Source organism: Eucalyptus grandis, chromosome 1 (genome assembly GCF_016545825.1).
Source record: "Eucalyptus grandis isolate ANBG69807.140 chromosome 1, ASM1654582v1, whole genome shotgun sequence".
NCBI lineage: Eukaryota > Viridiplantae > Streptophyta > Magnoliopsida > Myrtales > Myrtaceae > Eucalyptus > Eucalyptus grandis.
Genome location: NC_052612.1, coordinates 33570206 through 33583267, shown reverse-complemented (window position 1 = coordinate 33583267; position 13062 = coordinate 33570206). Strand labels below are relative to the sequence as shown.

Sequence of the window (13062 nt, the reverse complement as noted above, 5' to 3'; positions counted from 1 at the left end):
GGTAAAAGAAAAGACACCCACCCTAGAAAAGTAAATACCACTTGGTAAAAGAAAAGAAGCCCCCCAAACAAAAGAAAGGTACCTTCCCTGCCTCCTCTTTTCTGATTTGGAATTGAAAGTTGGTCCTTTTCTGAAAAATCCCATCAACTCTTCTCCTCTATTACATTCTTAGAGCCTCTCTGTCTCTTCATCAGGTATATGAGATACAACAAAAGCTTCTTCATCTTTGGATGAAATTCGACTTCACCTAATGTTCTCTCACAATTTTGCTGGATCTCTTCAACAAATTGACGGTACCAAGTGTGGTTACTTTTTTTGTGGTGCCAAAATTAGTACTCTCATGTTGTTTGTGTTGTCCAAGTTGAGCAGATGTTAGTGATAGAAATTGGTACTCATAAGAACAAATTAAAATTTCAGTGGTCTAGCACAATTGATCAGTTAACAATGCACACTTATGTATTGCACTAGAAGTGGAAACTATTAAGTGATTAGTCAACTCTTCATTTTGCAGTTTTCACTATCCTAAGAGGTCTGTCTCCCTAAGAGTTCTTTTGCTTTTCCTGTTGATTATTTTCTGTTGTGTGGGGTTGTAGTCCATAACTCTTGTGCCATCTATTTTCTCGTGTCTTGCTAATATTTGGCTTGGGCTCCCAATTGCCTGAGTCTTCCTGACCACAATGGATTCATGTTGAAGATGAATTTCACAGTATCTCTGCCAGTAATATTGTAGTACTACCTTGTAGGATTCCTTTTTTCTAATGATGAAAGCTGGATATTCATATTCCTAACAATGCATACTTGAAGTTAGTTCACTTGTTGTAGGTTTCAGGTTGTGCTTACCAAGTTTAACACTTTCTACAAATGGAAGTTAAGCTTGGCATTTCATTTGAAGCGGTGTGTGCATTAAGAGAAAAGATTATGGTTTTTTGTTAGACTCTTCATGTTTTTTGGTCTCCTTAAACTTGCACATTATGTCAAGACTGGAGAGTTGTCTCCCAAAATGTCTGCATAAACTGAGTAGATTTTTTCTTCTTTTGTTTTACTTGGTCCACGAAATGCTAACACTCCTCGCCCTTGAGTTACTTTTCATCTTGCTGTTGTGTTTATAAAGCATGACTTCATTCTGGTTGTATTTGAAGAATTAGTTTGTTTCGATGTTAGATGTATAAAACTTGAAGAGCTGACTCTTTTGACATCTGGTCAGCAATGTTGTGATTCTTTGACTGTTAGAAAGTACTGTTGTCATATGTAGGGTAAAACATAGCTCTTTCATTTGTTTACATGTGAACATGATTGATATCCAAGAGGTCTAGACTTGTCATTCTTTAGAGTCGTGTCATATTGTGATCTGATTTGCGATTAAAGCTTTCTTCATATTCATCACTTGCTAGCTTGTATTAGATGTTTATAACATAGCATACATATATGGCTGTGTGATGTCTTTATTCCCTCCCACATGATTCATAAATTACAATGGTTACTTTTTCAATGAAGGCTTCACAAGATAGTCATATAGACATATCTTGTGTCTTTTGCAGTGTGGAAATGATAAAAGAGGTTTCACTGGAGAGTGATTTGGCTATTTTGATTGTGGCCTTTACTCTGCAAGAAATAGAAAGAGAAGCATGTAAGCAGCTTTTTGAAGTACATGTAGAAAATTTTCATTAGGAGACGATTCTTATAACTAGTTTCTTAGAATTTTTTTTTTTTTTTGTCAAAAGAACTTAGTTAATTACTTAAATTTTTAAAGGAATAGAAGTCTCAAATGTTAATGGAGTCAGACCTAAAACTCGAATATGATGATCTTCCCCTAAGGCGTTGTCAAAGCTACATGCATGGGGAAGAATAGAGTTAATATTACATGTATAAGTATAAAATCTTACACGATTTATTGACATTTTCTAGGCATCTAGAATGCAACTTAACAACCGTATTAACAACCATTTACAATTTTAAATGATAGTTTATTACATTAGTTACAACCCATGACTACTTGACTCCACCTGCAAATAGTTGTATGAAGAAATAAATCCATTTTCTTAGTCAAGAATGAGGCTAATATATTTAGTTATCTCCCGCACTCGGCAAAGTTTCTAATAGTAACAGGTGAATGGGGTGCCCATACAGTCTGTGCAGAGCCTTTTTATTGCTGCTGAATAAGACATTTTTTCCCCACAACTCATTGGGAATAATTTCAATTTTTATGTAAATAATAGTTTCATACCTTTTTTAGCTGTATTTTAAATCATTCTTGCAAAGTAACTGAATACATGTAACTAATACATAACTGAAATAGCTATCCACTTTTCAAACCCGCAGTACTAACCATCTCTCCCAACAGATCCGTAATGTTTCCACCCTTCTCTCTTACTTCACTTTGGACTCATTTAAGGTGTTGAAGGGAATGGAGCAAGAAATCTTCAATCAATTCATGAAACTGAGTTGTCATGTCATTCAAATTGATCGAATCAGGAACTCCCTAGAGCATCGAAGTCCACAAAAGCAGGTCCCAAAGCCGAGACTCTTGAATAGGCAGTTGAAGCGTTGAAAAGGGAAACAAGTGATATGGAGGAAAGGATTAGATCTTATTCAGCGAAGATTGTGATGCCAAGAAGTGCTGAGGGACCAGAGGACAAATTTGAAGCCGGTTTGTATTCCATGCTCTCTATGCTCTTTCCATTTCACGTTAGAGGGTGAGTTGAAGTTGGAAGAAAATGAAGGCCTTGTTTGATAATCGGCTAATTCTTGACTATTTCTATTCTTTTGTTTCTTCAAATAAAAAATAAAAAAAAAAAATTGTTTAGTAATGTCAACTAATTTTTTATTCTCAAGAACAAAACAGTGGTCATGGAATGGATTTGGAACATAACTAAGAAGTTGAAAAAAGTTACTTCTTTATTCTCAAGAATAATTTCTGAAACCAAGTCATTTTTTTTTTTTTTTTTTCTTTACTTCTTCCTCCTCTAGCTGGTCGTCGAGCTCGGCGATGATTGGCGACCTCGGTGGCCTCATTGAGCCCTCACCATGGCTAGGCGAGGCTGACCTCACTAGGGCTGATGAGGTCCCCCAAGGCTCCGATGACCGGCTAGAGGAGGAAGAAGAAGAAGAAAAAAAGAAAAGAAAAAAATGTTCTAAAAATTATTAAAAATTTAAAAATTTTAAAAAAAAAAAATTTGAAGGTTGTACTAAACATATTCGTGTTTTTTTCTATTTTGGAAATAAGAATTTTGTATAGTTACTAAACGTTTAAAATTCTCAAAACTCATTTATGGAACAAAATCAGAAAAAAAATTATTTCTTTAGAAAAGATTGTTCTAAAAAATAGAATGGTTATCAAACGCACCTGAAGAGTTCAAGATTTGTCTAAAACCTCTATTTAACGGGGCAAACACTGACTCGAATGCTATCACGGTGGATTGATGAAGATCCACAATGAATGAAGACGAGATGGAAGGGGAATCGCTGTTCTTGCGTGGTTGATCGGCGAACAGTTTGATTGATTTCTCTAGCAAAATCAAGAAATAATGCTTTTCATGAATCGCATGATGCTGCAGAACCACTGGTGTCATGGAGGAGGTGTAGAGGTCTTTGGATGAAAGTGTGAAGCAATGGGTGATGCTATAGGTTGTGATAAAATGAAATCGGAGGAATTGAAGGTAAGCTTGAAGTGAGGACAATGTGTTGGTATGCATTTTTAGTATTTTCTTTTAATAAATTACGGCAAATATTGTCGGCATAAAAAGGATTTACAAAAGTGGCTTTATACTTACACCTTTAGAGGATACTACGTCCTAGCATTAATTATGAATTCGTAGACTATGTAAAATTTCCTATAACTGATGTGTACTACATATTTCTAATTTTTTTTTCTCTCTCTTTTGTTCTTGTTTATCTCTGTGATAATCAAGATTCAAGATGACTCGAATTTATACAATGACCGGGTGGGGAGAGACCGGTAATTGTAGAGAACTTGTCACGTGGTTCGCATGAGATTCTTTGGTAAAAGAGTTAGCAAAATATTTTAACCCATTATAAATGGATTGAAAAGGGTTTTAAAAACAAAGCGCGGTTATAAATGGATCTAAATGGGTTTACCTCATGCTCATAAAAAACACATTTTAATTGGGTTGTCTACTGCTTTTTAGCTGTTGGGCCATGCACATTGCAGCCCATATGTATTCTACTCAGAAAAAATTGCTTCTGCACATATTAATATCATATGATCGATTTTGCCCCCGACTGAGGTGAGCTTGTTTCAATACGCTTAGAAACAATTTGAGCTTTTTTATATTTTCAAATTTGAAAACGACAACAATATCCTTAATTTTTGAAATATTACGACAGAAAATGACACACACACATATATATGCTGGTATCGTTTGTGCGAGTCATGATATTAAAAATATAAGTACTCAAAAAAAAATTCCATTGCTTGTGAAAGATATTAAACTAACGACACCCATACCCTTCATGCCAACACGTTGGCCCTTCTTCAATTTTCTTAGGCATTTTATGATTTATACAACATTTTTCTTTTTAATTTACATACATAATTTTGCATACGCTGTTTTCTTTTTACTTTTAACTCTTTCAGATTCTTTTATTATGAGATCATTTTACTTAATTTGGTTTTTCTCATTTATTAGAATAAAATTATAACTTATTATACGACAGTTAATTCAATTATAAACTTTTCAATTTGTCAACTTTTGTCCTAAATCTTTTGACGATTTATTAATTTTGGCTGTAAATCATTATTACATTAACTCTGCCACAAATTCAGAGTTGAGTCACTCCCCTCTGTTCAAACTTCAAACTGCCACTTTCTTTCTTTTTTTTTGGTTTTTTTTACTTTTTTTTTGTCAACTTTTTTTTTTCACTTTGCTCGTCTTCAAAATTACATTTTAAATTATTTCATATTTCGACCACAAATTATTATTCATGGGTAATGCCTTACGTTTTTTATTTTTATTTTTTTAAAAAAGAGAAATTGTAAACTTTCCTTCTCAGCTGGACTTCACACGTTCTAGTATGAAATCAAATTTGGACGTGTCAATCTCAGCTCAACTTGACTCAAATTACTGACTTGGATTTGTTCCCAAGAAATTCAAGGATGATAATTTACAATGAGAATTTATGATCTTCCACAGATTAAGTTCAATTTTTGCGGTAATCACTGAACAAATTCCTCTTCACCTATAAATTAGAACATAGAATACAAATCAGAATTCATTCTTAGCCCACAATCCAAAAACTGATTATCATCTATTACGATCGACGAATGGAAACACAATTTTAAATCTGATCTGCTTGCACCATTACGATCATCCCCCTTGTTTGAAAATTTTATTCTACAAATACGATTTACCATGGACTATTGGATCATACACATTAGATAGATAGGGGTCTCATACAATAATCATCCTTTTAACAATTGAGATTTAATGGATCGAATTTAGACGTGATATTATTATGGTCGGATTCTAGAAACTAACCCTTATGCATTAGTGGTACAATTATCTATTGAACAGAAATATTGAGTGAACTTAGTGCATAAACAAAATTGACTTTGAACCATCCAAAATACTAGTCTCAATACGAATGTCTTCAACTTTTATGATTCAGATTTAATTTACTACATATATTTTCATCTAATAATATCTTACTTATTAGACCCTAAAACTTGCCTCAACATTGGACTTGTGGTAGTGGCATATGGCACTTTTAATGAGAGCTTAAAATTGTCCAAACTTCGAAGCCATATTGAAGCGACAGAATAATTGCAGTAGGAAAGTGCATGTGCAAAAAGAGAGATTGTTGAGTGCTCCAAAAACATTCTTTAAAATATTTTTTCTTTAGAGGAAATTTAAAAGTTCATAGCACTTAATATAGAATAATTACTTGGGTGGTTGATCACATGATGCTTTGAAAGCATCTAACATTTTCTCACAAAAACAAACTATTGTGATGAGTTGTTGCTGGCTCATTTATTTAATAGATTGGTTAAAAACAATAAGATAATCTAAATAATGTGGTGGTATGTAGGGGTGAGCGGTTCCAGGTTCCTTACAGGTTCCGTTTGAAACCTGGAACCTACCCTCGGGTACAAGGTCCTCATTTTTTGGAACTTGGAATCTACCCATCGGAACCAAGAACCTAGAACCTACCCCGTCACAAGTTCTAGGGTCAATTCCAAGGTCCAACAGGTTCCTTTTTTTCTTTTCTTTCATTTTTAATTAAAAAAATGAAAATGAATACAACAATAATAGACAAGTTTATCATTCATAAAACAGACTACAAAATGACAGTGGTATCAACGGAGGAAAAAGAATTCTTGGCAAAGCATTCAACTAGATAAAAGAGAGGAAATTGATGAAAAGTCTGCAAAAGAAACTCCTACTATCCAGAATCCCTTGATGCATTAACTTCACATATACACAACAATAATATGCTCCTGCAGTTATTTTGGGTGAAAGACCAAGAGTTCATTCTAAAACTGAAACAGACTCCTTGGACCTTGACTGGCATATTGGACGGAGAAGACCCCTACACCAAGAACTAGAGATCCGACTTATGTAAGACTTTCTCCCTAGGGAGCGTAGCGGCTAGGGGTGTGCAAAAAAACCGGGATCCGCCTGGACCGCCCGGAACCGGACCGGAACCACCCGGAACCGGTGGTTCTTGAGGGAACCGGTTTGGTTCCCGGTTCCAATTTATGGGAACCGGTGGGTACTGGTCCGGTTCCCGATTCCATGGGCAGATCCGTCCACCCGCCCACCTGGACCGGACCGATTAATTTTTAATATTAAAAACTGGACTTATAACAAAGGGTTTGATAGGTGGATTTGGACTTTATGGAAATAGCTCTCTCTCTCTCTCTCTCTTTCTTTTTCTTTTCTTTTGGCCTTTCCTGTCTTTGATTTCAATTATTTGCTAAATCATAGTGGATTTGCATTTACTCCTTCCTCCTTCATCTCTCGGTCATTAGCCGTCGGTCATCGCCCTCAATCTCCAACACCCCTTCTCTTTTTACGTGCATCATCAACATCATCTTTGTACTCCCATCCCACCTCTCTCTCTCTCTCTCTCTCTCTCTCTCTCTCTCTGCTAAAGAGTTTGTCTTCTTGGGTCGTCAATAGTGTATTCTCTCTGCAGTTATAAATTTGCATAGATACTCTCTCCAAATGTCCTCCTCCTTTTCTTTACTGTGTATTAAATTTTCACTACCCATTGTAGCGCCCAGTGTACATATGAAAATTAGACACAGGAAACAATTGTATTATTACCTAATATGAGAAAAGGAGACTTTGGTTCATGGAATTTTATTTTGGTCTTTGAATGTTGCCTCTTGGTTTCTAGTATATTACTCGATATGAAGAGTTTTCGTGGTGAGATTTAGAAAGTGATATTATTATTATTGTGAGACCGGTTCCATGAATCCACCGAACCGGACCGGACCTGGTCCGGTTCCTGGGTGGATTCATGCAACAAATGGGTGGATCTCGGTTCCAATTTTTCGGAACCGGTCTTTAGCAGGCGGTTCCTGATTCGAGGTCGGGAACCGCCCGCCCGGACTATGCACACCCACTACTAGTGGGTATTGGTAATGTCATAGTCATGTGGCCCCCATGGATAAAGACGAGGAACAAACAGAAAGGCTGGGTTCTTTTTAATTAACGCTAAAATTTGAACACACTTCCAGTAAGCATGAAGATGTTACTTTTCTTTCTTTTTTAGTAGGCACTAGCTAAGCTCCCATTATGAGTATTAATTTTATTTCTTGAAAATATTTTAGTATACGTATCATACCCTAAATTCATACTTGAATTATAGAGTATGATCGTCCATCTATAAAGGATGAAACCTTTAATGAAAACCAACCAATTATAAAAAGTTAAGTTCATCTAAAATCATTCATCAAGTGAAACTCATACTCATAAAACTTTAAAAACTTCACAACTTAGCCAGGCACAATTATCATTATTTATATGACATTAAGTCATGAATAATGCAATTTTATTTATAGGTATTGACTATTGCAACATGAAATTCATGGAATATCAAGAAACCCCATGGTCTTATCCATATATATGTATTTGCACAACCCAAGTCATAATTTTTCTCAAGCATATTGGCGTGAAAGAGATTGACCTATTGCGTGCAAACTATTATAAGTCTAGACTACTGGCATATGGGTCGGAGGCCTAGATATAATTTATTTATGAGGGCTTATTGGATGTTTTATGGACCTTTAGGGTAGCTATGATTGTAGAAAAATAATAAGGAAAGAGGGTTAGACCTATCATATACTTAAATTGTGCATATAATTATATATCTGATGAGTAGTCTTATGTTACATTACTATTTATCAAAGAGAAAACAGCCTCTCAGAGGTTGTGAAAGCCAATGCGATGAAGCCAGCAAATTTTGTCTTATTAGTCAGCCCAAAACAAAACCTAACGAAAGCGAATACTTCATTTTTCATTTAAGAAAAAGGAAAACAAAGACTAATTAGGTGGAAATCCATTCCCTCTCTCAAGCCGACACATTAATTAAAAATCTATCTCATGTTGAATGTCGTACTCATCTAGAACCTAACAAAAATTCAACATCAAACCAAGAAACTTCTGTCAATAAGACAATCTGAATGATGCCATCCTATGTCGTCTTCAGTGGACATAAGTCCCTATGTTGACACCAGATCTAACATTATTGTTTGCGTCTATGTCCTCTAGTGCAAGAATAAATCAACAAGAAAATTAAAATGCGGATGCACTACCCTAAAACGGTCCATTGGGGCTTATTGGATGTTTTATCTTACTCAAATCAATAAGACCCCTTGATATTGGCGATTTATGCTTTTTTTTTCTCTTTTTAAAATGTGACGCACTTTATTGGGTATTACTATTGTATATTGCTCAAGTGATGGTGTTAGAGATTTGAACGTACAAGATAATGGAGAAGTGATAATCAAATTGAAAAGAAAGTCTTTTAGGGAAAAAAATTAGGATTTTGGTGCATCATTTGAAAAATTGATAACTTATTGGCAACAAAAAAAGACTTATCACTTGACTAAATTCCATACATAAAAATTCTGAACTTTTAATATGTTTCTTATCTTTTCCTTTTATGCAAAATTCAAATGTAAATTTTAATTTTTTGCGCCTTATTAGATGTCATTTGGTCCTTTCATATTCTAACAGGTCAAGTTTATAATTACAAAAAATTTGTGGGGTGGAAGTCTACAAAGAGATCAAAAGATGTCAAATATTTTATGGTGGTGTGACCATTATGAGTGGTTCCGGTACTACAAAGAGCTCGAGGTACTGTTGTGGGTGCATATTATTTTAAATAAATTGTTATAGCAATGTTTTGAATACGCAACTACCAGGAAAATTATTTGCCTCTCTCATTTAAATAATTTCAGAGGATGCATATTGTTTCTCTTTTTTTCTTTTCTCGTTTTTTTATAGATGATATTTGTCTCTTTTTGGCGGCTGGCAGAACACACCCAATGAGAAAAAGAGAGAAATTTCTTGCAAAGGTTGGATTGGTCGAATAATTGGGAAGCAGTTATGATATACTTTTCTGGTTCAGTTTGCTCACTAAGTGCGTCATCGCCATCTCTTCTTATGCCTTCTCAAGCCTTTTATATACCTCGCTTCTCAGCCCCCTCTCATCACCTTTCTCTTCATATCTCAAAACACACAAATCACAAAATCACTTCCCATTTAATTTGAAGCAGTGTTCATCAAGCTTGGTGAAATGGCAATGTCGTCAGAGAATGAACACCCAGTGAAGGCTTTTGGATGGGCAGCCAGAGATTCTTCGGGACATCTCTCTCCCTTCAAATTCTCAAGAAGGTAATATACCTTTATTTTTCTTTTATTTGTTTCTGTTTTTTGCAGCTGAAAATCCCACAAAGGTGAGATCTTTTTTCTCAAAATGCATTAATTATCTTTTTTTTTATAGGGCCATTGAAGAAAAAGATGTGACATTTAAGGTATTGTACTGTGGTATATGCCATTCTGATCTCCACAATGTCAAAAACGAATGGGGAATAACTTCTTATCCTGTTATACCCGGGTATGAGTTCTAAAAAATGTCATCCTTTTTGCTTTTCTTAAATAATGAAAACTGTTGAAGAAGTAATTTTACTAATTAGTCATTGTATGTAGGCATGAGATTGTTGGTGTGGTCACTGAAGTAGGCACCAAAGTGACAAAATTCAAAGTTGGGGACAAAGTGGGTATTGGGTGTATGGTTGGATCATGTCGCTCTTGTGCAAATTGCAAAGACAATCTTGAAAATTATTGCCCCAAGATGATCCTGACCTATGGTACAAAGTACTATGATGGAACCATCACTCATGGTGGTTACTCAAACATCATGGTATCAGACGAGCATTTTGTAATTAAAATCCCTAACAACTTGCCTCTTGATGGTGGTGCTCCACTCCTTTGTGCTGGGATTACTGTTTACAGTCCACTGAAGTACTATGGGCTTGATAAGGCTGGAATGCACTTAGGGGTTGTTGGGCTTGGTGGGCTTGGGCACATGGCTGTAAAATTTGCTAAGGCCATGGGCCTCAAAGTGACTATCATCAGTACCTCTCCTAATAAGAAGGAGGAAGCCGTGGACCATTTAGGAGCCGATGGATTCTTGGTTAGCCGTAATATAGAAGAGATGCAAGTATGTTAATATCACAACAAATTATTTTCTTTTATAATGCATAGGGGCAAGGATAAATGAATATAGATTAATGCTAATATCTTTTATAAACTGCAGTCTGCAATGGATACAATGGATGGAATCATCGACACTGTCTCTGCTGTGCATGCTCTTTTGCCTTTGATCGGTCTCTTGAAAACTAATGGCAAGCTTGTCATGGTTGGTGCACCAGAGAAGCCACTTGAGCTACCTGTTTTGCCACTTCTCTTAGGTAGGCCTAAGCAAGTCTTTTTTTTTTTTTTTTTTTATTGTTCGTAGTAGAAAATACTACCTTCATTTTGGTGTTCAAGATGAGATAACGACACTTTTAAGATTTAGTAAAAGGTAACCTCTAAGTTTTTTATGGATGGGAAAAGTAACAAATAAGACTTACAATGATAGGAAGAAAGATCGTGGGAGGAAGTGGCATTGGAGGGATTAAAGAGACGCAAGAGATGATTGATTTCGCAGCAAAGCACAACATAGTTGCGGATATTGAGGTTATTCCTATGGATTATGTGAATACTGCCATGGAGCGCTTGTCAAAAGCAGATGTTAAGTATCGATTTGTCATTGACATCGCCAATTCATTGAAGCCAATCTAATGATCATTCCAATGGATTTCTACTTGGTTTAGCGTGGATGAAGATTACGTTTCTTTTATCTTGTTTTCTCGGGTTCATGTTTTACTACTAAGATGATATTTCCACTTCATAATTTGCTTCTACTTAGTATGGCAATCATTGTCCCCTTGAAAATAATGACCAGTACTTTGAATATATAGCAACCACGCTTTAGGTTGCTATTCTAAAAGTATGCAAAAGAGTTCCTTTTATGTGTATTAAGAAATTCATGCACTCAATGCCAATGCCCTTTCTCAATATTTTTTGTGACCGTGTGAAGGAAACATTAAACAACACCGAGGATTTGGTTGATTAACAAGACGTTTCAAGATCCAATTTCTCATTCGATAACAATTGTTAAAGCATAAACAGTATGCTTCACCCACATAATATGCCATACTATTTAAAAAAATATGTCGTGAAAAATTGAGAAAAAATATCGATGTAGTTTTGAAAATAATTTGTCGAGATTTCAAAAAAATAAAAATAAAAATCGTCACTGACTTGTGTCACAACACCACTTTGCATCCTCTACTTTAAAAATTGACACTACCGTGAGACTTACAATTAGACTTTAAATCACATCATATATCAGTCGATGTTATAGTTTACGAAATTGTCATTTTCTTCCAAAAATACATAGCAATAAATAAGTACATATGAAACTAATGCATTTGTCCATTCTCAACCATAAGGAAAACAAATATGTTACAAAAAAAGGAAAAAATAATCGCTGACTTGGGAGAGCAGGTTGATAGTTTACATCACTATTTTGGCCCAATAAATGCTAACCTGGCAATCTATGTTACAAATATGTGCATGGTGATACACTTAATGAAATGACTATAATGAAAATATCCTTGACTAGGTCCTTAATTGAAATAAGTATAACCGCTTCAAATCCTAAATTGAAATAAGGTTCACTTTGGACTCTTATTTGAGAAAATGAGGGTACTTAAGGTCCCTTTATGGAATTTTCCCAAAAAATTTGATCGTTCGCTAAAAATGAAGGAATGTTGAGCAAGTCGCACTTGTCCGGTCCTTGCAATCTGAAAGTACGATTGATTATGTTGGGTCTATAAAAAGCAACGCACCGAACTTCAAGCCCAAATTGATGCAAATTCAATAGCCCATCAGTGGGCAAAGTAGGCCTGAGTCCACTTTAATCAATCCGAAGCCCAGGACTTTAGAAAGTAGGCTCAGATGCACCAAAATGAGGCCCAAGACAGGGCGAGCCGCCGGTTTTTAGCGAGTCGACAAGGCTAGTGAATTCATGAGATTTCACGAGCTGGCTCACGATCTTCATTATATGGGCCATTTCCGTTGTTTTATATGCGATTTATGTATTCACATGAAAAATGTTTCTATATTTACTATGATTGAGAGCCTAAAACACTTGTTAATAAAATAACTAATATATTGCTAAACCGTCAGATGTAAAAGCGCTCAATTTTTATGTAACTTAATCAATGCAAAAGTTATTGAAAACCATATGTACAATAAGATGAGGAGTGGTGCTATCTGAACACCATCTTTTAAGGTGCATTTGCAAAGAATTTTTTTTCCCAAGAGCAATTATCAACTTTTCGAGAGATAATAGATCTTCGACATGATGTTACAAGTCAAGTTTTTTGTCCCAAGGGTAGCATTGGAATATAAAATTTCAACTATAACTAGTATAAGTAAGTGTTTGATGTATCACAAATTGTCTTTGATAAGCGAAAAAGAT

At 35.3% G+C, this 13062-nt stretch overlaps 1 protein-coding gene across 1 annotated transcript; it reads left to right on the top strand.

Annotated features, from left to right (window-relative positions):
* Positions 1-9663: 9663 nt before the first annotated feature.
* On the top strand, positions 9664-11565 carry LOC104444737 (probable mannitol dehydrogenase). The gene is made up of 5 exons (XM_010058485.2): positions 9664-9863; positions 9973-10086; positions 10179-10692; positions 10789-10942; positions 11113-11565. Exons 1-5 carry the CDS (start codon positions 9766-9768, stop codon positions 11313-11315), a joined length of 1083 nt encoding a protein of 360 aa, XP_010056787.2. The 5' UTR covers positions 9664-9765; the 3' UTR covers positions 11316-11565.
* Positions 11566-13062: the final 1497 nt, after the last annotated feature.